The sequence below is a fragment of the Rattus norvegicus genome, chromosome 1 (genome assembly GCF_036323735.1).
Source record: "Rattus norvegicus strain BN/NHsdMcwi chromosome 1, GRCr8, whole genome shotgun sequence".
NCBI lineage: Eukaryota > Metazoa > Chordata > Mammalia > Rodentia > Muridae > Rattus > Rattus norvegicus.
In genome coordinates, this window is record NC_086019.1 from 138,937,944 (window position 1) to 138,962,549 (window position 24,606).

At 39.3% G+C, this 24,606-nt stretch overlaps 1 protein-coding gene across 22 annotated transcripts in view; it reads left to right on the plus strand.

The window, feature by feature from the left end:
* Akap13 (A-kinase anchoring protein 13) overlaps window positions 1-24,606 on the plus strand; it is a 306,957-nt gene that overhangs the window by 215,499 nt on the left and 66,852 nt on the right. For 13 of the 22 annotated variants that reach the window (XM_039105531.2, XM_039105543.2, XM_039105541.2 and 10 more), the window contains 6 exons: window positions 4,234-4,309; window positions 7,258-7,394; window positions 15,711-16,081; window positions 18,459-18,512; window positions 21,502-21,567; window positions 23,307-23,502. In XM_039105531.2, the coding sequence (XP_038961459.1) occupies window positions 4,234-4,309; window positions 7,258-7,394; window positions 15,711-16,081; window positions 18,459-18,512; window positions 21,502-21,567; window positions 23,307-23,502 (900 nt within the window). The remainder of the gene's footprint in view (window positions 1-4,233; window positions 4,310-7,257; window positions 7,395-15,710; window positions 16,082-18,458; window positions 18,513-21,501; window positions 21,568-23,306; window positions 23,503-24,606) is intronic. The other 9 variants (XM_039105560.2, XM_039105567.2, XM_063284561.1 and 6 more) reach the window with 3 other exon arrangements.

Consider the following 24,606-nt stretch of genomic DNA (forward strand, 5'->3'; position numbering starts at 1 on the left):
CTTAGTAAGCTGCTTACTCTCCTCCCCTGCCTGTTGGTTCGCTGTTGAAATAACTTGGCATCTTTTGTCAAATTAAGTAACTAACTTCAGTTCTTTTCCACTGACCTTTATTCTGTTTTATACCAGTATAAAATCACTATATTGGTTTGATTCATGTGACTCTTAAAGTCCTGCTTATGGTTTTAGGGATATAACTGTTAGAGTTTCTGATTTGTCCCCATGGTGTAAATGTTATTCATTTACACTTTTCCCTATCTGAATGTCTTGGTCCTGCTACAAATACCATAGCTTTTGTTTTCAGTTTCAGGTTCTTCGTATCTTCACCAGAACATAAAACTAATACTGATTTGGAATTCTGCCTCACAACCCTCAGGCACTTGCTCTAGTAGCATTTTGGTTGCTTGGAATTCTCTATGTAGACAGTTAGGTCATCTCTGAGAAGTTTCACTTCTTCCAGTGGCATGTATTGTGTTTCTTTTCTGTTCAGTGCACTAAGTAGCCCGCCAGAGCAGTACTGGATAGAAGTGGGATGGGGAGGTTCTTCAGTCTTGGTCTTGATTTCACACTAATGTGCTTAGTCTTCTTATCATTGGAAATGATAAATGATGTTGACTGACTATAGGGCTGTCTTGCTGCATTTAAGAAAGTCTTATCAGGTTGAGCAGTTTTTTTCTGTTAGTGTTCTGATAATTTATTTTAACAGATACCAGGTTTTACCAAGTTGTTTTCCTTGGTATGTGGGTTGGTAGACCTAAATTGAATTTTTAAATTGGTTTTTTTTTTGAGACTATAATGTATTTATATCATTTTCACCTTCCCTTTCCTCCCTCCATCAATTGCTGTTACATATATATTTTTCTTCTGCAACGCTACGTACGATAACCTTTTGTTCTTAGAATTAGCCCACTCGTTCACGATATGCTTATCTTCCACATGTATTGCTTAAGTCAGTTTATCAAAAATTCTGCTGGTGATTCTGCACCATTCCTAAGAGTGATCAATGTTTTTCTGCCTTTATCTGGTTTTGATGTTGGAGGCTCAGGAAACAAACTGTGAGTGGTTGTTTATTTGTCTGTTTCCTAAATGTGTTTGCGTAAAATTTGTGTTATCGCTTCCTTAAGTGTTTGTGGGATTCCCCAGAAAGCCTCTTTGCCTGGGGCTCCCCTTGAAGGAAAGTTCTAAACCACAAATTCGGTGACTTAAATGAATACTAAAGTTACTTATATCATTGTAAGCAAATTTTGATCATTTCTTTAGACTTAATGAACTTTACACAAAAGTTTATAGTGATTCGTTATTATCCTTCCCATGTGAGACCCTGTGGTTTCCCACTTGTGGTTCCATCTCGTAGCGCGCGGGTAGCTTATAACCTTCCTCATCAGAGGAGCTTCGCTTTGACGATACGATCGCCCAGCTTTTCTGACTGTTGAAACTAGACATGTTCATGCTTTCTGAGTCACTCATTTCTGTTCATTCTAGGGGTGCTTTTTTGTTTGGTTGGTTTGTTTTTGTTCGTGTGTGTGTGTGTGTGTGTGTGTGTGTGTGTGTGTGTGTGTGTGTGTGTGTGCAGGTTTTGGATTAATGTACTATCTTGATTCTTTCCCCTTTATTGAAAATAGATTTTTTTTCTTACATAACATGTTCTAATTATAGTTTCCCCTCCTCTCTAATTACAGTATCTCTTCCTCCACTCCCCTCCAGATCCACCCCCTTCCTGTCTCATAGAAAACAATCAGGCCAATCCTTTGGTGGTGGCCTTCAATCCCAGCATTCCTGAGGTAGAGGCAGGTACATCTCTGAGCTCAAGGCCTGCAGAGTAAGTTCCAGGACAGCCGAGTCTTGAAAAAAGAAACAAAATATATTAAAAAAGAAAAAAAAAGAAAAACAAAACAAATATTTTCCTATATGATAATAATGAGACACAACAAAAGCTAGCACACTGGGATAGGACAAAACAAACAGAAGGAAAGAGCCCAAGAGAAGGTGCAAGAATATAGATATCATCTGCACATTCCAATACCCTATGAAAACACTAAACTGGAAATCATAGCCTATGACCAGAAGACATGTAGGGTAAAAAGAGGGGAAAATACATATAAATAAAATAAAAATAAACAGTAATAAAACATTTTTTAAATGGAAAAATTTGTGACATTCCATTTTGAGACAAGGGACCTCCAAAAATGCCATTGCGCTCATTTTCTGCTGGCCACCTGCCACTGGATATGCAGGCCATCCTTAAGAGTGGTCTCTTTCCAGTGAGACTCCCTGGAAGGAAAATAAATTTTTATTTGCAAATGGTTATCAATTGGAGATGGCTTCTGGAATGGGGGCATGTGTCCACTTCATTTAGCTCTAGGACGCCATCTGATGCAGACCTGTGCAGGCCCTGGGCATGCTGCCTCAGTCTCTATGGGATCATTTGTATGCCAGCCCTGTTGTATGGAGAAGGCCTTGGTATTTTGTTATCCTCCATCCCCTCTGGTTCTTACACTTTCCAGCCTTCTCTTCTTCCAAGTTCCCTGAGCCCTTAGGGGAGGAATCTGATGGAGACATCTCTTTTAGAACTGAGTGTTCAAAGGTCTCTTACTCCCTGTTTAATGTCTGGCTGTGGGTTTCTGAATTAGTTCCAATTTGGAACAGGAGGAAGCCTCTCTGGTGATGGCTGAATAAGGCACTGATCTCTGAGTATAGCAGAATATCATTAGGACTCACTTTGTTGTTACTGTTTGTTTGTTTGTTTGTTTGTTTGTTTGTTTGTTTTTTCAAGACAGGGTTTCACTGTGTAGCCCTAGCTGTCCTGAAACTTACTCTGTAGACAGAACTCACAGAGATTCATCCACCTGCTCTGCCTCCCGAGTACTGGAATTAAAGGTGTGGGCCATCACCACTTAGCTTTACTTTTTGTTTTACCCTAGGTCCCTGGACTGTCTGGTCTCAGGTTCTTGGTTACCAAGCAGTGTGAGGAATTGGTTCTCTCTTATGGAGTGGGCCTTCAGTCATATCACATGCTGTTGATCCCTTACTCCCACAAACTTTGTGCCACCATACATTAGCAGATCTTGTAGGCAGGATGCCATCATCAGTCCAAGGTTTGTGTCTGGGTTAGTGTTTCTCTTTCTCCTGGAACGTTTTTAGTGAAGCATTTTTAAATGTTACATTTTTGTTCTAAGCACTGCAATTAGTGATATCCCACAAATTTTTATTCAGAAGTTTTAATTTGTATTCAGTTCAACATATTTTCTTTTAACATTTCTTAGATGAGGGGTAGGATACTTAGTAGTTTTATTTGCAAAAATGTTTTCTTTATCTTTTCATTTTTAAAATCTGTGTGGGATTCCAGTCCTTTGATTTGGGTTTCTGGTTTAGTAGTGTTGTAGTTAAAAAAGCAAACCCTTTTTGTGATTTTAATCCTGTTAAATATGCAGATGTTTTATTTTATTTAGAGTTATTTGGTGTATCCTATATGAACATCTTACATGTACTTGTTAGGAATGTGCCCTGCATGCCCTGTGTCCTGTGTGTCAGTGAGGTAGGATCATCGGGTGTCTCTGAGGTTTTCTAGATCTTGTGTCTACTTGTTCTGTCAGTTAGTGAGAACAGTGTTGACTATTTGATGTTAATTAAAGACACGTACTACTTAATTAAACTAGGAAGTTGTAAGGATAAGGTAGTTGAGCAGATGGATTCCCAAGTCGTGCACACTGACTCCCAGTGCCATTCCTGCTAAGTTTTGGGCAACCCTCTTTGGTTTAATAGAAACTTCTTGTAGCTATTATGATCATTTGATGAGAAAAATGAATGCTGAATTTTTAACATGGCACCTGGTGTATAGTTATTCTTAAATAGGAATTATTTCGTATTTTTAAAATCCTCAAATTGTGTGTACTTTTCAAAATTGCAAGTTATAACATCAGATAAGTATTTTAGTATTTTCTCTCTTTATTTGTTAATTTCTTTATTCCACACTTGTTCTGAACTGTGGCCTGCATTTTGTAGATCTTTTCTCATTTATGTCACACACCATGATTACTGACAGTCTGTGCACAACTTTCAGCTGCATGTAGACTGCCTTATTTTTATTACAGTAGAGTTCTGTTTTCTTTCCTGGCATAACTTCACCTATCTTACAATAAAATACTAATAGTCAGAAGGTATGAACAATATATAGATTTTTTTTTCTGGAGCTATGAAGTTCCGTATTGTCTGAAACAAATTATTTATGTCTTCCAGATCAACCGAGAAAGCTGGTGTGCCATAGAGCCCTGCCCTGAAGCAGCATCTCTCTTAGCTTCCAAACAGAGCTCAGGTATGCATGTCCATAGTCCTGCTCTCTGAGATATTGCTGTGATCTGCCTTTCTTGAGTGCGTTATACAGCAAACTGGGAGAAGACATGGGGGCAAGGGAGTGGATGGATAAGCATTTGACTTCACAGTGAGATAAAGGCACAAGAGTTTTCCTTAATTTTATATTAGGAATTAATAGTAATTTTAGTAATTGTGAGGCTATGAGTTATTAATCATTTATAAGGGAAACCAGTGGTATAAAGTTATAAATTCATGTTGCTAGGACCGAACCTGTGGTTCTTATTTTTGGCTCTGCTGATGCAAAAACAAACAGAAACCATAGCTCTTGTTTTAAAGGGAATAAGAGGTAGTTTATTCTAGGACCAAATTTGAGTGATCATAGCTCAGGAACATGGATTCAGGGTACCCCAAATTCCATGTTCCAGTATAGAAGCAGTTTCATAAAGTTTTTACAGCAATAAAACAAAGAAAACTATAAATCAAGACACCTTTTATATGGAACCAGAGAGAGAGGTGGCTACAGCAAGAAGGGTGATGCTCTGCTGTGAGTCCCAGATGCCTCTGATGATACTTTTAGCTTTGAAATTGATAAAAGGTAGTGGTCTGCTATATATACATTCCTAGTCAAATGGTATTAGTTCCAACATAGAGGGGGACAAGGAATGGCTATTCCAGGGGCTTAAGCTAAGCTAACCCAGACAAGGTAATTAATCACGGGACCTGCAACAGTCCAACTTCCCCATTCACTGCAGTCTGTCTTTGCAGATACAGCTTCAGTCCAGGAAACTTTGACAGCTATATACTGGAATCATCTGGGCAAGAGAACTTTGAAAATACATGATCCCTTGGTCTTGGCCTTAGTGGTTCAGATTTATTGGGTTGGGATGCAGGATGGACATCCATTAGAATCTTTAAGGCTCCTGTTATCCTGTGTAGGTAGAATTGTCAGAAGTCTTTAGTTACATGCCTATGATCTATCAGTAATAACAGATAAGATCTTGCCTGATAATAACACTAGTTAGGAGTCCTAACTTCACCCCATGTTTAGCCAATTCTGACATAAGATACATTCCCCAGTGTCTGGGTTCCACTGTCTTGTATCTGTAAAGTGTTACTGGGCTGCCTCACCGAGGGCTGTGACACAGACATCAATGTGAGTGGTGCTCTGAGCTCACTCCTGGGCTGGCTCCTGTACTGCTAAATGAGCAATAACTTTACACTGCTGAGTTCTTCAGTCCACTCCACCAACAAAGCCGCTGTTTACAGTTCTCAACTCCGACTGTCACAGAGGAAGTATTGAGAGCAAATGTGGAAAGTGTTTTCTTCAGTATTTTTCACACTCCTTGAGAGCGCTCAGAACATTATGTTATGATTGTATTCGGGGCTACAAATCCAAAGGTGTTGAAAGTAAAAGTATCCACACCGTGCTCTGGTGTCTGTAGCTCTCAGGACTTTTCTGAAAGTGTAGGTAGCCACCCCCGAATGAAAACTTCTGCCATGTAATTATTGAATGACGTCTTGGAATTTGAGCATTCATAACACAGAAAAACTTCTAGAAATCATGGCTCAGTTTATTCCTTTAAGGAACTGAATTTCTATTGTAGTCTTTGTCAGGACATAATTGTGCAAACTGTTAAAACATCTCTTTACACTATAACTCCCAGAATAAGTAGCTTGGTCATATATTAAGGATTTATGAAGCCTGAACTTTATTTAGGATACGTATCACATACCTGTAGTGTGCTACATGCTGGATGTCCAGTTAAAACGTTTCAAGTATGCTGTTAACTGTCGGTGTGACTCTAGGGTTTTGCTGATGGTCCCATGTTAGTGATAAAGAAGTGAAGACCTCCAGGGTCAAATACCTGGATTTTTCTTTTAAACAAGATCGATCTAAACATGCTAAAATCAGCATCCTCTGATTAACTTTAAACTTCACTATATTGCACTTCATTCATTAAGATGTGGGTGTAGGAAGACAGTAAGGATTCTATTTCTTTTGAAAATATCCCAGCATATATGACATGGGTGTACATTGTTTGTCTTTAGGGATCCCTACAACCCATGAAGGTCATGGTAGGGTTGTAATGGTTTATGGTTGCTCTCTTCCTGGATTCCTTTTTTCCCTCCATATTCTTCTTTCCTCCAAACAGTGTTTAACCTCACATATTAACCCTCTTCTTATCCCCGACTTGGTTGATAGCCTTGTGCTAGCTTGGCTTTATTTTGGGGGTAAGGCACTTATACCAGAGCTGAATCTATGGATGTTTTATGCGAGTGTCTCGTGTGGGTGTTTCGGCATAGTCTTTAGAGTGCCAGCTAGCCCTGTAGCAGCCCAGCAGTGTCTTTCAGCCAGTACCCCAGTTCCCTCTCAATTACAGCATGAAGGTTTTTGGAGTTTTCCAAGTAGCAAAAGGGGCAAGAATAGAAAAATCACAAACTCACCAACTGTAGTTTTTGTGTACTGTATAGAATGGTTGTGAGGAGGGGTGGCTAGAATACCTATCATTTAGGGTCCTTTGAAGAAGCCATACTATTTCCATTGAACTAACATTCTGAAATTATACTCTAAATTCATAATTGTGACTGACATACTTAACTCATAGGTCCCGCCTCACTTGTTATGGTATTCCTTATAATTCTGCAATGAAATTATCTATTACTCTGCTCATTTATACCACAAGAGTGTGAATAACCCATTCTGCAAGCACACTCCAAAGGCCTTCCTGGGACCTAGCCAAATGCCTAACAGAAAGAGTAATTATATCAGTTAATATACCTAAAAGCTACTAATTAGACCATGTCTTTTCTAACTTTGTAAATATCTAAAATGGAGGAAAGACTGGGAAAGCAGAAGTAGGTGTACAATAGAAAATGACTGAATGTTGGTATGAAACAGAAAGTAAATTTAAAAAAATAGCTAATGGTTAAATAAATGTTCTTTTTCAGAATGCAGAAGCTTCATAGATGTTGGACTGGGCACGGAGTGTGCCACAAAAGAAGGCGTGCTCCAGAGAGAGTCAGGGAGTGATTCTGACCTCTTTCACTCACCCAGTGATGAAATGGACAGCATCATCTTCTCAAAGGTATTGGATGAACCTTCTACTCATTTTTGACCAGCGACTCTCCTAGTCTCATGTGGCCTCGCTTAACCCCTTTTTACTGTGGCTTTCCCCGTGTGCTCCATGTCGTATATGACTAGCTACTGAGTTGTGATCAAGGTAGCTGGTTCCATGAGTTTAAGCTTTTATTGGAGTCAAAAAGTGTAGGAGTTCCTTTAAAATAAACTAAGTCAGATGACAGTGAGCACCCTTCAGTGGTTAGGAAGGGACCACAGCTCAGACTGTATGATGTCATATACATAAACTAACCATAGAGTCATTCTGATTAATGTGTGAATGCCTGAAACTTACATCTAAGCCTGGTGAAATCATCCTTCTTCCAGACTGCTTAATTGGGACTTTCTAGATCGACAGTAGGGAACTTGGCCTTTTTCTCGAGTGAAGAGCTGGGGAAGATGGAGGTTGGGAGCCTGGGGTTGTTCCTGTTTGCCGCAGATGCTTCCCACAGCACAGAGGGCAGGTCATGCTGTACTCAGTTACATGCCACAAGTGCTTTTCCTAATAGTAAGGGCCGAAGGGACAGAAGTGTAGCAGCTGTGAAGGTGCGTCTCCCTGGTTTTGAAGTCACGCTGAGAGCAGCTTTATTAGTGGGTGACTCAGCTGTCCAACACAGTGAGTGTGATCCTCCCATGTCTTATCTGTTATGGTATAGAAATGATATCATAAAATTCAAGAATTCTGCTCTTCTCGCTTTGCCCATCGCCCCTCATCTTCCATTTGTCCTGCTCTAACACTTTCTACCCTGTTCTTTTGACTGTCTTCTGAAGGATCTTGAAAAGATTATGGCACAACCTTGGGATTTCTGTCTTGTCACTTGCTGACTAGGCATGGTGTCACATGCCTGTAATCCCAGCACTCAAGAGACTAGGGTATGAGGACTGTGAACGTGATGTGGTAATTCAGCCATCTCACAGGATTTAAGATGGGAAGATTTGCCTTTGAAGCAATATAGAAAAGGAAAATCAATGTTTTTTGTTTTACCTACCTTCCTTCTTCCCCTTTTCCTTCCTTCTAGTTAGAACTCAAAATAAATCCATTTCTTAAGTTACACTTCTAGGAAGGAGGGATATGTGCCTCAGTGCTCATGTAGAAATCAGGTTAAAAAATTCTAGCTTTAAAGTTGGCTCATAATGCCTGGAACTAGTAATAAATAGAAATTATCAAACAATTGTGTGCTTGTCTAACCTAATAGTAAAAAGACTTTAATATTTATTTTTATATTCAAGTATGTTTTGGGGGGAGGGGTTGCTTATGGAGGCCAGAATCCCCTGGAGCTGGCATTACATATCGTGTAAACTACCCAACATTTAATTCTGAGAACTGAACTCAGGTTCTGTGGAAGAGCAACAAACACTCTTTAACTGCTGAACCATCTCTCCAGCTTACCTTTTGTTTTTTGAGTTGAATAATCTTCCTTCAGGAAATATTTGCTTGCCTACCTCTTAGATATATAGCATGTGAACAGTTTGTTTTGGTATTACCCTCTCTGAGCAGAAGATAATTTATAAAAAGGACTTTTGCTAGATACTGCACATTTTTCCCCAGGGAGAATAGACAGATTTTTTAAAGCTGAAGCATATAACTCGGACAAACTTCTGCCTACATTGTAAACTCTGAGAGTGCTTTAGAGAAAAGACAGGCAGCGTGGATGAACTTTCACCTCCTCATGAATGCCTGGGAATGTCCAGATGGCCTGAGACCAGGTCAGGGTGGGGGTGGGGATGATCCCTCCGTTTCTTGTTCCAAAGCAGTGAATGACCAAGAGCCCTTGGAATAGCTACTTCTCCTAGCGTTGATAAAATTAAAGAGTCCTTGGAATAACTAATTTTCCTAGTGTTGATAAAACTAGGAGCTGGTTAATATTACAAGGCACTCATCTGAATATTTTTATATATGTTTATCTCATTTCATAAGTCCAACAACCAGGTTGGTTTGTTTGTCTGTTTGTTTGTTTGTTTGGTCCCTCTTACCAAACAAGGAATAGAGGTTTTGATTGGTGTACTGGCTAGTTTTATGTCAACTCGATCAGACTAGAGTCATTTGAAGAGAGAGAACCTCATTTGAGAACATGCCCCCTCCCAGATTGCCTGTAGCCAAGATTATGCTGCATTTCCTTAATTGGTGATTGATGGGGGAGGCCCAGCTCATTGTAGGTGGGGCCGATGCTGGGCTGGTGATCCTTGGTGCTGTAAGAAGGCAGGCTGAGCAAGCCTTGAGGAGCAAAGCCTGCAGGCAGTACTGTTCCATGGCCTCAGTGTCTGCTCCTGCCTCTGGGTCCCTGCCCTGTGTGAGTTCCCACCTGGACTCCTCTCTGTTGGACTGTCCTGTGGACATAGAGTAGCATAGTCTTTTCTCCCCAGGTTACTCGTGGTCATGATGTTCTATCACAGCAATAGAAACCGTAAGACAACTGGTGAACAAGTCTGTCTGAAATGACTGAATGACAGTAACACTGAGATTTGCATTGCGTTTGACAAATGTCTCTTCCCGGTTGCTTTACTTTCAGTTTCTTCGGCACGGCTCTAAAATCTAGTTAGTAGACAGACCCTCCCTCGATTCTGCTTTCCTAACGTCATTCTTCTCTGGCCATGCTTGCAGCCCGTGCCACAATGCCAGTGTTACTTCGTGTCTTCCCAGGGCCTTAAGTTCCGCTCTTTCAGTCTTCTGGGGCTTGGAGGGAATCTTTAGGCAAGTGTTGCAACAGGCTTTTCTGTGAACTGTGAGTGGTGCATTAGGTCACTTCCTGTAGCCATTTATTTATCTTTAGCCTTTTGGAGGTCTCTTTAACAGCGTGCACCTCCTGGGAAATGTGACTCTTCGGTGAGTGTTAAGAGCCTTATGTTTATTCTTACAAACATTTGCCTGTTCCTAAGGTCATTTTTACATCAGCAGCATAAATTTATACTTTGTTTTAAACTGAGATGAAATCCTATTTTTTTTGGGAACTATCTGACAAAGAAAATATGTAATCATAAAATATAGTTAGTATAGATAAATGATTCAGGACTTAAGATTCTTAGGTGGAATATTCTACATAAAAGCAAAACATGACTTGGGGCATGTCGTGAGTACTTAAAATGTTAGTTGTTTTTAAGACAGAAGTATGTTTCATATATAATATAAATAATAAATGCTAGCTGAATAAATGAAAGACTACTTATTGGCAGTATTAAACATTCTTTCAGGTATAATAACTTTATAGAATTTGTGGTACTTTTGTCTTTCTTGTGTTTAGCAATATAATGTTTGTCTTTATCTGTAGATATATATATATGTATGTATACACACACACACACACACACAGATACTAGAACTAAATAGACACCCCCTCCCCCAAATACTGTATTATAAAAACACAGGAAAAAAATAGAGCTGTTGAATTTTTTAGGGAGCACCCATCCATTTACCTTCCAGCTGCCGTCCGTCATTTTTTTATTATGTTTACTTACTGTATAGGTGTGTTCTGTTTACACCATTCTTCCTAAATTTAATGATACATTTCAAAACAAATTACATGGCATGTGTAAATTCTTAGAATCATTATTTTTGTATGGTTGATGGATTTAGGGGAGATACATTATGTATAAATATATTTAATTTATATATAAATTCTGAAAATTCTGGTTCTTCGAGACAGGGTTATTTTGTTTAGCCTTGGCTGTCCTATAACTTCCTCTGTAGATGAGCTGTCCTAGAACTCACAGAGATCCACCTGGCTCTGGGCACTAGAAGTGCAGGAATTAAAGACGTGCACTACCACTGCCTGGCTTTGATTGATGGTGGCTTGAGCGGTTATTTTTTTAAGACAGGGTTTCTCTGGGTAGACAAGGCTGTACTGGAACTTGTTCTGTAGACCAGGCTGACCTTGAAGTCTGCCTTCTTCTACCTCCTGTGTGCTGGAATTAACCATGCACACCACCACCACCTGGCTCAGTTGCTATTTTGGTTTTTTTTGTTTGTTTGTTTGGTTTTTTTTGGAGCTGAGGACCGAACCCAGGACCTTGGGCTTGCTGTGCAAGCGCTCTACCACTGAGCTAAACCCCCAGCCCTCAGTTGCTATTGATAAACACATCCAATACCTTTGTGACTTGGAGCTGCATGAACACATAGGCTGTATAAGCATAACCATGGAAAGTCTTTACATGGCATCCTTCTCAATGACCATTCAACCCTTCAGAAGGAGCAGAAAAGTTCCCCATCAGAGATGGTTTCTCTGATTGAGGATGCCATATGAATGGCATGTATAATATCACATAAACCGCATATAAATCTGAAGAGTATTGTTTCTCCACCACAGCCCAGGGAGTGACATTTGGAATTCAGTCACCCAAGAGACAGACTGTCTCACAAACTGACCATACTCTGGTATTCTCACTAGTGACGTATGAGAACCCCAGTTACTCTACGTCCTTAGTAACAAGCACAGTTGTTTTCATTGTTACTGTTTCTGGTATCCATGCAGTATTATCTCATTACGGTTTTGATTTGTATTTCCTGACAACCAGTGATATTAAACAGATTTTCACATGTCCATTGGCAGCTCATGTGTCTTCCTGTGTAGAGCATCTGTTCATATCTTTGCCCATTAAAATAATTGGATTATTTGTTGTTACCGAGGAGTGGGTGATATATATCCTGGATACTGCTTCTTTATTAGATTCATGATTTGCAAATATCTTCTCTTATATCATTTGCCTGTTCACTTATATAGAAATGTCTTGGTTAGCTAAAATTTCTAATTTGATGAAGTATAATTTAATAGATTCTTATTCATCTTTCTGCTTTGTGTGTCCTCCCCTGTTTGCTTTTCTGTTCTCTGTGTTGATGTTTGTTTGGCTTTAAAGATTTGTAATTTTGGGCTTTTGTTTTCAAGATTAAGACTTATCTCAGTATTCTATCTGTAACTTTACCCACAGCTTTATTTATTCAGGAGGATCCAATCCTATCTGTCTTTGGAGTCATCTAAAGAACTTAAGAAGTGAGGTAGAGCACCTAGCTCTGCCAGCTGATTAGCAGAATTGAGTTAACCTGTTTTCTCTCCTCTAAAATGTCACTTTTAGAGGTCATGTCTCAGTGAGAGCAAAGTTAGAATAAGTAAACATCAGGAAATGTCACACCATTCACAGCCAAAAGAGTCTGTGTTAAGGATATATTCTAGTCAGATTTTTGCCTTTTAAAAAAAGGAGGAGTTAGATGTGTAGGAGTTAGATGGCCCAGTGGTTAGGAACATTAATTGCTCTTCCAGAGGACCTGGATTCAATTCCTAGCACCCACATGTTTGCTTGCAACCATCTTTAACTCCAATCACAGGGGAGCTGTTGCCCTTTTCTGGCTCCCATGGGCACCAGGGATGCCTGTTGTATACAGATGTACATACATGTATGATACACATATACATGAAATAAAAACGTTTTAAAGAGAGATTAGAGTGTATGTATGAACAGGCCACAAGTTGTTCTCATTTTGTTTTATTATTGATACCTGTGTTAGATAGACAGATAAACACATACATGCACGCAGACATAGATACATATGTACGTACTTACATACTTGTGTTAAGAGTTTGACTTTTGAAAGTTTAGATTTGAGGCTCAGAATATAGTTCAAGAGTAGAGTGTAGGCCTGGCGCATGTAAGACCTGAAATATTCAGTGTATACACACACACACACACACACACACACACACACACACACACACACACCCCAACTACCAAGAGTAAGTTGGTGGGTAGAACTATTTGCCCTTTTTAGACCAGGTACCAAAAGAAAAAGCACCTGTTATTCTGACCAGGAGTCATTTCCACACTAGGAACTGCTGTCTTGAAAAGAATGTAATGAATTGAATTTAACTCAGAACTGTTGCTCCTCCTTAGTATTTTACCCCAGGCTATTCTGAAATTCCTGATCATCCTGCTTTCCCTTCCAAGGGCTGGGATTACAGGGTGTGCACCATTGTGTTCCACCAATAATTTTATTTTAAAATAATACCTCTTGTACACTAGAGTTTACATAATGAGGTAGTTTTATTTTACCTCTTGAACCAGTAAAGAGACTCTTCTATACTAACATCAAGATCTTGCTCTCAATGGGTTTTTTAAAAGGCAACTGAAATAACACAGTAGGACTGTTTGAATCACAGTAGCCTGGATTCAGGTTTGGCTTCTGCTGTTCCCTGTAGCACGGCAGGGCCCGCCCTTCGATAGTCCAGGACCTGTGTTTACTGGTCTGGCCGTGTCTTTTCTCTCCATTCATCTTACACTTTGTCTAAAAATCAGTCTAGGAAATTGAATTTTTCAGGGTGAAAGTAAGCTGAAGCCCAAAAGGTAAAAAGGTGCCTTTTAGAGGTGGTAGTGTGCTTTGGGTTAGAAGTGTCGTACGCCCTTTAAAAAGACTCCAAGTTCAGAAGCTGTTTTCCATTCCGAAGCTGAAAGAACTCTTTAGTTTTTGTGAGTTTTAACCTTTTCTCTTAAAAGATGACATACGTCCTCACCTTTTCATTACATTCTATTTATTCAATTATTACAATTTTGTATGGGGGGGGGGGATGCGTTGGTATACTTGTGGAGGTTTAAGAACAATTTGTAGGAATTACTTCTCCTTTGATTAGTCTTATTACAATACTGCACCGAAGTCTGGACTCAGTATCACCTTTATTCCAGTAGTCAGGAGGCAGGGGCACTTTCTGAATATAAACTTTATGAGTTTAAGGCCAGTCTGCTCTATGGTGAGTTCCAGGACAACCAGGGATATATAGTGAGAGCCTGCTTTAAAGATTCTCCTTAATATCACCAAATGTCTTGATTAGGAATGTATTGTGAAAGGGAAAAAAAATTCTGCATGCCTTTACCTATTTCCCTGTTCCTTGTCTGATGTGAAGCCAAAATATGATAAGAAATGGAGCTAATCTTTCCTTTGCTCATCATCTCATGCACTTAGTTCTCTCAGTAAGTACGGATACTAAGATAAGGTTTTCATGATTCCTCTTAGGTAGTCAAGGTTAACCGGGAACCGAGCATTGTGACCTTATTAAAGATGTTTTTTCTCTGGATTGTTTTATGTGATGTGGCTTCAGAGCATGCAACCCATTCTAGGGGTTGGGGATTTAGCTCAGTGGTAGAGCGCTTGCCTAGGAAGCGCAAGGCCCTGGGTTCGGTCCCCAGCTCCGAAAAAAAGAACCAAAAAAAAAAAAAAAAAAAGTAACTCAACAAGCAACCCATTCTAGTAAACTCAGAAACAGTAGCGTTTTTCCCTTATGTACCTGTGGCAGTCGTCTGGTGACACTGGGACCATTAGGCGGTCGTCCTTGGCTTTGGAATAGTAAATTCTCTACCTTAATGCAGCTCTGTAAGCTGGTTTCTTTCAATTAAACCTTTCGGAAGCCCAGTATGATAAGAGCTTGCAGGTTCATAAAGCAGAAACCCTAGAGACTTAATGATTTTCTTCATTTCAATTGATGGTAGATTGAAAGAACTAAACTAAGATTTGGTTTTCTCCTTTAAAAACAAAAATTAATATGCCTTCTGAATAGTCTAATACCTTCAGTAAAAATGACAGAGTTCTAGAACATTCCTCTCTTGCAGTGGTTCTCAACCTTCCTAATGGTGACCCTTTAATTCAGCTCCTTGTGTTGTGGTGATCCCTAAAGTTATTTTCATTGCTACTTCATAACTGTAATTTTGCTACTGTTAAGAATTGTAGGGGTTGGGGATTTAGCTCAGTGGTAGAGCGCTTGCCTAGGAAGCGCAAGGCCCTGGGTTCGGTCCCCAGCTCCGAAAAAAAGAACAAAAAAAAAAAAAAAAAAAGAATTGTAATATTCCAGTGAACGTGATTGTTGGGAGGAGGGTGGTAATGGGGGAGGATGGGGAGGGGAAGCCCATGTAGAAGGGGAGGGGGAGGGGCTGGGGGGATGTTGGCCCGGAAACTGGGAAGGGGAATACCAATCAAAATGTAAATAAGAAATACTCACGTTAATAAAGATTTAAAAAAAGAATTGTAATATAAATATTTTTGGAGATACACATTTGCCAAAGGGGTTACAACCCACAGAACCGCTGCTCTATTAGAAGTCAGAGGAGTTAGAATCTAATTGTGATCATGGATTTTTTTAAAATTAGCTTGAACTTGATTATTATCTTTCTTATTCCAATCAACTGTGAAGCATTGGCTGGGTCTGATAGAACAGAAATGTCTGCTTGACGTGTTGGTTTCAACCCTTTGTGTGCGCTCTCTCTCTCTCTCTCTCTCTCTCTCTCTCTCTCTCTCTCTCTCTCTCTCTCTCAGCCTGAGGAAGAGCAGTTGCTTTGTGATACAACAGGATCCAGTTCTTCAACAGATGACACAGCTTCCCTGGATCGACATTCTTCTCATGGCAGTGATGTGTCCCTTCCTCAGACGTCAAAGTTAAACAGGTCCAGAAATCATCAAAGTTCCAATGGCTTTTTCAGCCATGGGGTGGACCCTGAGAGTCGGGAAGGTGAGAGCGAGCCTGCTGGCTCTGGTGAAATGGAAGAGGAGGAGATGGACAGCATCACTGAAGTGCCTGCAAACCGCTCTTTTCTGAGGAACTCCATGCGCTCTCTTTCTCCTTTCCGGAGGCACAGCTGGGGACCTGGGAAGAATGCAGCCAGTGATGCAGAAATGAACCAGCGGAGGTAAGATAGGACCTGTGCATTTCGTAACTCAGTGTTTGTTCTCTTTTGTTAGTATCTGATTTAGCACTGTCAACTGGTTTTAAAAAAAAAAAAAAATAGGAGAGACACTGTGGTAGAGGAAAAAAATGAAACCTGGCAGATATGCATTCAGACTCCAGCTCTGTAATTTCAGTGTAGGTGATGGGCTGCCACTTGAGCAGCGTAAGCTTTAACTTTCTCATCTGCAGAAGGTGTCTTTTCAATATATCTGTGATAACAGAAACTATTACTGTCACATGGTGAATATCTACTAAAGGATAAGGCTTATTCTTACCAGATTAATCAGTGAAGTTCATGAATCTGGAAGAGAGAATTCTGTTCATTTTTAATTAAGTAAATATGAAATCTTGCAGCCTTAACACATCTGTGTGGTTTGGTGTTCCCTGGGAATTATGCCATATGTTTCTAATATAGAAATTTGATAAAGTATTAGTTATCAATGTGTAATTCTCAAGAGGACATAAAACTCATGACACTCAATTTGTTGGTATTTTTCTGTATCATCCAATTTGGGTATATTTACAAGTGATCCCAGCATTAGACCTTCTGTTTAGTGGCAGCCTATAAGAAGTTGGCTCTGTGACCTGACTGTTTAATTTTATGCTGTAACATATAGCAAGTTACAGGTGTACTTGCCCCAGGATCACTTTACCTGCCTAAGAGATGCTCTCAGTCAATAAAAGAGGGTGCTGCTTGTTTTGGGGGAGTTTTATTTGCCTTTGTTTTTAACTGATTTTTGGAATAAAGTCCAGATGGGTGGGTGGGTGGGTGGATGGATGGATGGATGGATGGATGGATGGATGGATGGATGGATGGATGGGGTGGGTGTAGTACAAGATGTGCATGAACTCAACATACTTCACCCTCACTTAGTCCTTGAATTGCTGACATTGTAGACAGGAGTTATCATACTCAGCTACTAACAGTTGTTATAAATAATACAATTATTGGAGGGACTTTTTTTTCCTCATTATGTTATAGCTATATAGACTAAGGAGGCCATAAGAGAGCATCATACGCTTTAGAACTGGAATTACAGACACCCAAAGCTATAACCATATGGTGAGGTACCATATCAGTGCTGGGAATCACAGCCAGTTCCTTTGAAAAATAGCTAGTTCAGTTGGCTGCGGAGCCATTTGCAGCCCTTGGTTTATTCCTTTAATCAGCCAGCACACTCTGAGCATTTTTATGTCTGGCAGTGTCCTAGGTTCTGGAGATATAAACAAAATATTAATCCCTACTACCCTCACAGAGCTCAGAATCAAACTCTATACTTCACTGGTTTGCCAATTTTTTCAGACTTCTTCATACACCATTTTTGAACCTTCTCTGTGTACAGGTATTATTTTCCCCACAGTTGCGTAATGAAAGACTGTTCTGGACACTTTACATCATCTACAGTAGAACCTAAATTTCTAGTCGCAGTCAAGTCATTATACAATCCCATATCATTCCATGGCATTAGGATGGTATTCTATAAAAACAAACTCTCCTTTATTTTGTTGTGTTCTGTTTATATATTTTTTGAAATCTGAGGTTATATAAAATTTTTTTCCTAAAGACTTTTCTTCCCAGTTGTATACACATGGTTTTCTTTTCAAACATTCGTATAGACATGAGAAATGTTCCTCATGGGCAGAAATTACTCCCTGAAGTAATGTCTTGATAAGACATCCCTGTCTTAGATGATGAAGGACTGATCAGGGAATGGGGATTTGTTTTATAAATATCCATTTTTCTACATAGCTCACTATAGATGTGTTTGTGATGTCTGATGGCAGAGGTGTATATATTTAAACCATGTAGCTCAGATGAAGAAATCAAAGGCAGATTTAAAGACTCACCAAGGTTAAATGGCGATCTTGCCCTTGTTACCTATTGCACTTTAAGCCTATATATCATGCTCGTTTGCGCTTAGTATAAAGGATTGTCTAGTGCTGTTTTAATACCTTGAGATGCAGTGGGATAGTAGTTAGGTTTTACCTCTATATTAGTTTGACTAGTTTGCATACTATTACTTGTATATTTTTGTTACTAAATTTTAAAGCCTGAAGGAAACCCCCTTTAATGTTTTGAATGGCACTTTTTACTTTTATAACTTACACTAATCTCCATATTAAGTACCTTGGTACTCCAAGTAGTTAATTAGTTAACAAAAATGACCTTTTTGCCAGGCATTCGGGGTTCTGATATTTTTATGGTGCCAGTCTTTCAGATTCTTCCCTGCCGTGCTGTTTGTCTCTGGGATTGTTTCTTCTCAGTGTGAGCTCTGTTTTACACATTTGCAAGTCATGGTTCACCTCCATTACTGACCTCTTCCATCATTCATTTTCAGTTCAATGCAAGTTCTTGGGCATGTTGTCAGGAGACCTCCCATTCATAGGAGAAGGTACAAGTTCACTGAATTGAACTAACCATGTCATCTCTGAGCATGTACTAACAAGCATCTCATCTGCTTACCATGATTGGACCACATTTGTAAACATTTATTTCTGATGCAGTCAAATAAAATATAGGTGTTTATTAACTGCTATGTCCATATAACAGCAAATAGTTTCTTTACAATAAAGTAAATCTCTTTTTCTAGTGGTAATTTAAAGCATACACACACACTGGCTCAGAAAGCCTTCTAGGTGAATTCAAGGGCTTTTTCTATGTTATATATCTATCAAGTAAAAAATAAAGCTAATATTTGTAAGCTAAGAAGCCATATTTATTTAGAACATGCTCAGTTGCTTCATGTTTTAAAGAGTGTTTTATAGAGCTGTTGCTGATTTTTCTTCCATTGCTTAAAAAATTGTGCAGAAATCAGAAGTATAAGTCTTTTATTGTTAATTCCTCATAAAGAGACATTTGTAAATATACTTTTATCTATTTGCAGAATATTTGTGAGAAAGGAAAAATAGTAATCTTTCTTCTTTATCATTTTCAGCTGTATCCTTTAATTCCATATTTTAGGGGAAATTCTGACATTTTCATGACCCACAATGATTGTGCATGATATTATGTTGTTCTTCAGGAGAACAGGTTGTTAAATGCCTTTCTTAGTAGAGAGAATCTAAACCCTTTACAAATGTGCTGTTGCTCTCAGGCAGAGCTCTGCATTCTGAGCTAACGGAGGCGCACACCTGATTATACAGTGAAGGTGACAGGTCACTGCACTGCGGCCCAAGCTCACACATTAGATGTTATGACTTGAGCTTACGGTAGCCCCTCAGTGAGAATTATTTTTGTAGGAAGAACATGATTCATAATCAAACTTATAAAATCGAAACATTTTAACAAGTATTAAAGAAGAAATTTGTTCTCCAAAATAAACTGGACTTACTAAATTTCAGAGTCAAAGAACCTTATGATTTTGGAGACACTTAGACATACATTTTAATTAAGAAAAAAAGTCAGTGAAGACTTAGATCATTTGCAACTTGCTGGATCCTGTGAAATTTGTATAACTGTTTTTCCCCTTCCTGTTCTGCATCTTAAGTACTTCTCACAGCATCATCATGGTCTTAGAGTAGAGGAAATATTTAAAACTACAAAGAGATCATTTTTATTTTTAAGAATTATAATTTGACAGTGTCTACTAAGTTAATGATTTTCTGTTTTTAATAAGAAATGGAGCCAAGCTTGTGGTGCACACTTTTAATTCGAGCATTAGGGAGGCAGAAGCAGGTAGGTCTCTGAGTTCAAGAACAACTTTCTCTATAGAGCAAGTTCCAGGACAGGCAGGGCTACACAAAGAAACCCTGTCAGTGGAGCAGTGGGTAGTGAAAGCAGATACTTAGGTATCCAATTGGAAATTTAAAAACTAGGGCTGGAGAGATGGCTCAGGAGTTAAGAGCACTGACTGCTCTTCCAGAGGTCCTGAGTTCAATTCCCAGCAACCACATGGTGGCTCACAACCATCTGTAATGAGTCTGATGCCCTCTGGTGTGTCTGAAAGCAGCTACAGTGTACTCACATACATAAAATAAATCTTTTTTAAAAAAGAAGAGTCTTTGACTCTTCCTTAAAAAACTAATAACTTCAAAGAATGGACTTTGAGCCTTATGAATGTTTGTAAATTGTTTTACTTCTGCTCATACAAATAAGTTTGAGTTAGTCTAATCCTTTATCTCAGATGAGAGATGCCTTAAACTATGTATTTCTCCTTTTCCTTATTTGAGATTTAACACCGTTACTTAAATCAGATCTGAAATTTGTCGTTCTATTTGGAACAGCTGTAGAGGAAACTGTCACAGCATCCCGCCATCTCCTCTCTCCTTTCCTCTGCCCAATGTCTTGTCCACCAAGCAAAGTTGTTAGGGCTTAGGGTTAGACCAGTGAATGGGTCAGCTGTCTACAGAAGTGCTTTAACTCTTGTCGGGAGCTCTTGGTTGTCTTTGCTATTGTTATTTTAAGACAGAAGCATAGACTTGGAATTTTAAGGCCCCCAAAGCAGTATTTTTTTAGGTGATAATACTTGTTAATCAAAACTTGTGACCTAAGACTACACCTTGGGCATGTGTCTCAAGGAATTAAATAGATAAGCAAGCAAGGGTCCTGGCCTGTTAAAGTTCTAGGCACAGAGTACCATTGAATATAATTTGGTTACTTTTTTGCCTGCTGTATTTATTTAACATAGCTTTTCCTCCCCTGCTATATTGCATAAGATAAACAAGGAAACAGGAGACCAAATGGATTTTTTTTTAATCTTGGGGAAAATAAATACAAAATTAAAATTAAAAAAAAAAACCTTTCCATCTTAATGCCATAGAACGCTAGAAAAATAAGTCTGCTTATTTTAAGCAGAAAAACCTAGTGAACAGCTTCTAGAAAAGAACTATGAGTTGACTATTGTATAAGAGTCATAAATGGCCAGGCTTATCTGGATCCTTAACGGGAATGTACAGGAAAAATATGGGTTTCTCAGTGAGGCCTCTGAGCTGTTTCCATTCAGGCCTAGGAGTGACTACCGTGAGACAAAGCGTGTGGGAACGGGGATGGATACAAAGACAAGACCACAGTGGTGGAATCAGGAGCTTCTCTAGGAATGTCTGCTGAGGGGGCCGCAGTCAGGTGCAGCTTTTGCCAAGGGATTGGTAGAAGAAATTCTTAAGTTTCACTTGGAGCGGTTATCCCATAAAGAGCTCACATGATCTTTCCCAAAACAATGTCTGAGTGGACATCAACTGGACAGTATTAAATTCCTGTGGTTCTTTTTCTAGTCTTCCTCTAAATTCTCAGTGTTACATTCCGTTTTTTTGTTTTGTTTTTTTTTGTTTTTTGATGATTACATAAGTCTACCTCTATGTCCTTTCTTTTTAAACTGAATAACCCAAACCTATTTCCTCTTTTCTCCCTCCATTTCTTGTTTCTACCTTTGATGTCATCTCCAGTATGAGCTGGTGTCCCTCTGGTGTGCAGTACTCGGCTGCCCTGAATGCTGACTTTAATATCAGAAGGTATAGTATTTCATGTCCAGCCACCAAACCAGGAACCATAAAGTAAGACTCTGGCTTTGGGCTGTAGCTGGCTTCTCTGTGGCTGGAATGCACATGGGCAGCCTGCAATATTTGTAAGCATAGCATACTGCTGCCGCCTTCGCTGTGGACACCACTAACCCAACCAAAGGACTGCGGCCTAGGAACAGTCCCCACTGCTGCTTCGTTTCTCTCAAGTAGCGGTAGCTTGCTGTGGTCTCTGCATGTACCTTGTCTCTATGCTGTAAGCCCTTGCCTTTGTTTTGGTCTTTCAAAGTTCCCACGTTCTTAAGAAACAATGAATCAAAACAGCTAATAGGCCCTGGTTTCTATTATACTTTCAAGTCCTACATTTAGGGTCTGAGTTTAGATGCCTCATCATTTCCTATTTGTCTTTGAGTTAAGCAGCTAGATTTCATTATTAAAATGTTTTCAGGATTAAGTTTTTGTGGTAAGCATAGATCAGGTTTCTCAGGCTTTTTAGATATACACAGTGGAAAACTAAATTTTCTTAACTTAGCCAAACTTTCTTCTTATGCCTGGTGTTAAAAATGGTTCTACAGAGACATTTAGTTGTAGTTCATTATGACTTCTCTTGTCATATTGAAATAAAAACAACAAATGTGTTAATAGTTTACCCACTAGAGAAATAGAGGGGTATGGCTTCAGTTCATAAGTAACTTATGAAGAAATTTAGGGCTCGCATATATGAACTTAACTGTAGCAATTAATTGTACAATTTTCCCAGAACAGAGGTAACTAGATAGCTTCAGTATACATCCAAATAAAATTCCAGCTGCTTGCTGGGAACACATTCAGCTGTAGCTGTATTCTTCTTTCAAAGAAGTTCTTTTAGTGTAGTTATAGCTGATGTGTGCATTATTCTAGTTAGCAGCTCCAAAAAAGGTAGACAGATAGCCTTCCTCTTCCACCTTACTTACAGAAAGTAACCACAGAATCCGTACCTCAGAACTCCCTGTTAAAATTCCAAACCCTCGGGGTTGGGGATTTAGCTCAGTGGTAGAGCACTTGCCTAGTAAGCGCAAGGCCCTGGGTTCGGTTCTCAGCTCCAGAAAAAAAAAATCCAAACCCTCTTACCTTTCTCAGCATGTACACCCCTATATGTCTCTCTGCGGCTGAGGATTCTCACTAAGCCCTCATCTGGCCAGGTGTGCACAGATGGTATTGCTCATTAGTGAAACCAGGGTTTTCCAGGTTGAAGTGTACCCAGAGGGTTGTCAGGGTCAATGAGAATATAACTGAGTATAGGTTTACCAAGGTCCACATGGTGAGCACACAGCCAAGTCACTCACTCGCCACTCTCAAAACTCCTTATGCTTGTGCTTTGTGACATTTGGCACTAGATGAGTCAGATTCTGGAAAGATTGCTTTTATCACATTAATAAAAGCATTCACACGTATATATGATAAGATAAATATGGTCTGTACATATGGTATATTGAAAAATATACAGCTGAGAAAATGATGGTATCCGATTCAACGTTAGCGAAGTTGAATGAGGTAGGGAAATAAACGTGTCTGGTGTTCTTTCTCAGCATCCAATACCACTGGGGGGAAGATGAGCGGTACTTATCTGCTCTGTATTCTTCTTATAGATACTTTGAATATTGAAACAAATAAATACACGAGTTAGAGGGATATTTGTATCCTCCTGTTCTGAGACCTTTAAAGAGGATTGAACTCTTGTGCTCTGTGTTCAGTTTCAGTCTGGAAGGCTTGACAGGAGGAGGTGGTGTTGGAAATAAGCCATCCTCATCTCTAGAAATAAGCTCTGCAAACTCCAGCGAGCTCAGAAACCCTTTCAGTGGTGAGGAGCAGAGGAGCTCTTTGATGTCGCTTTCAGAAGAACACCTGGAACCGGACCAGAGACAGCACCATAGGATGTTTGACCAGCAGGTAAGGCTGAAACAGGTATGCATTGCTAATGGGTGTGGTAATGAAGTATTACCCCCAAATATGGCCTCATTTTTATGTTTTTTATTACACTAGTAAATACTAGTACTGTGATTAATTACCTATTAAATCATATCTGCAGTCCTAACAATAGCACATTTTTAAAACTAAGCATGAATATTTAAGAATGTATCAGCTGTTGCCGAGGACTGGCATTTGGTTCCCAGCACCCAGATATAGTGGCTTGCAGCCGTCCATGACTCCAGTTCCAAGGATCTAATACCTTCTCCTGATCTCTAGGGGCACCAGACATGAACGTAGTATGCCTACATATATTCAGATAAAACACTCTGTACAAAAAAATAAACAAATATAAAATAATATTTAAAAGGGATACATTAATCTATACAGATTTAAATATTCCATCACAGCAAATGTTTTAAGATTGGAAAAGTATTCAGATAATTGAAAATTTTGTTTTAAGGTATACTGCATGCCATTATTAAATTTAGCAATCTGAAATCCCATGCCCCAAGGTTATTTTCTAGAGAAAATACAGTCTTTGTCTCAATCAAACTGCTCAAGAAATGCCTGTTGATCCCCCCTTAGCTGTGAACACTTCATGCCCCATTAGTGAGTTGTCTAATGCTGCATAACATTTAGCTCGGACTGGGCGACAGGCGCTCCCTTCCCGTGACACTTTTCAATGAGAATATTTTCACTTTCTTTTTTTTTTTTTTTTTTTTTTTTTGGTTCTTTTTTTTTTTCGGAGCTGGGGACTGAACCCAGGGCCTTGCGCTTCCTAGGTAAGCGCTCTACCACTGAGCTAAATCCCCAGCCCCTATATTTTCACTTTCTTAATGCTGTTTGTGTGGCCTTTTCTGAGAAATTTGACAAATGACCCTGTCTTTTAGTAAATGATACTGATTATCATTGCTGTCTTTCTGATTTAATCTTTCTCTAGATAAAGTCAACACTTCTAGAAAAATATCAGCATTTTTGTGCCATGGTGTGCTGTGCTATGCACAGTCGTCAGAGAACTGTCATCTTACCTTTAGTTCCTCTTGTACACAACCTCAGTGTGGGTGTTGTGCTACATGTATCTTT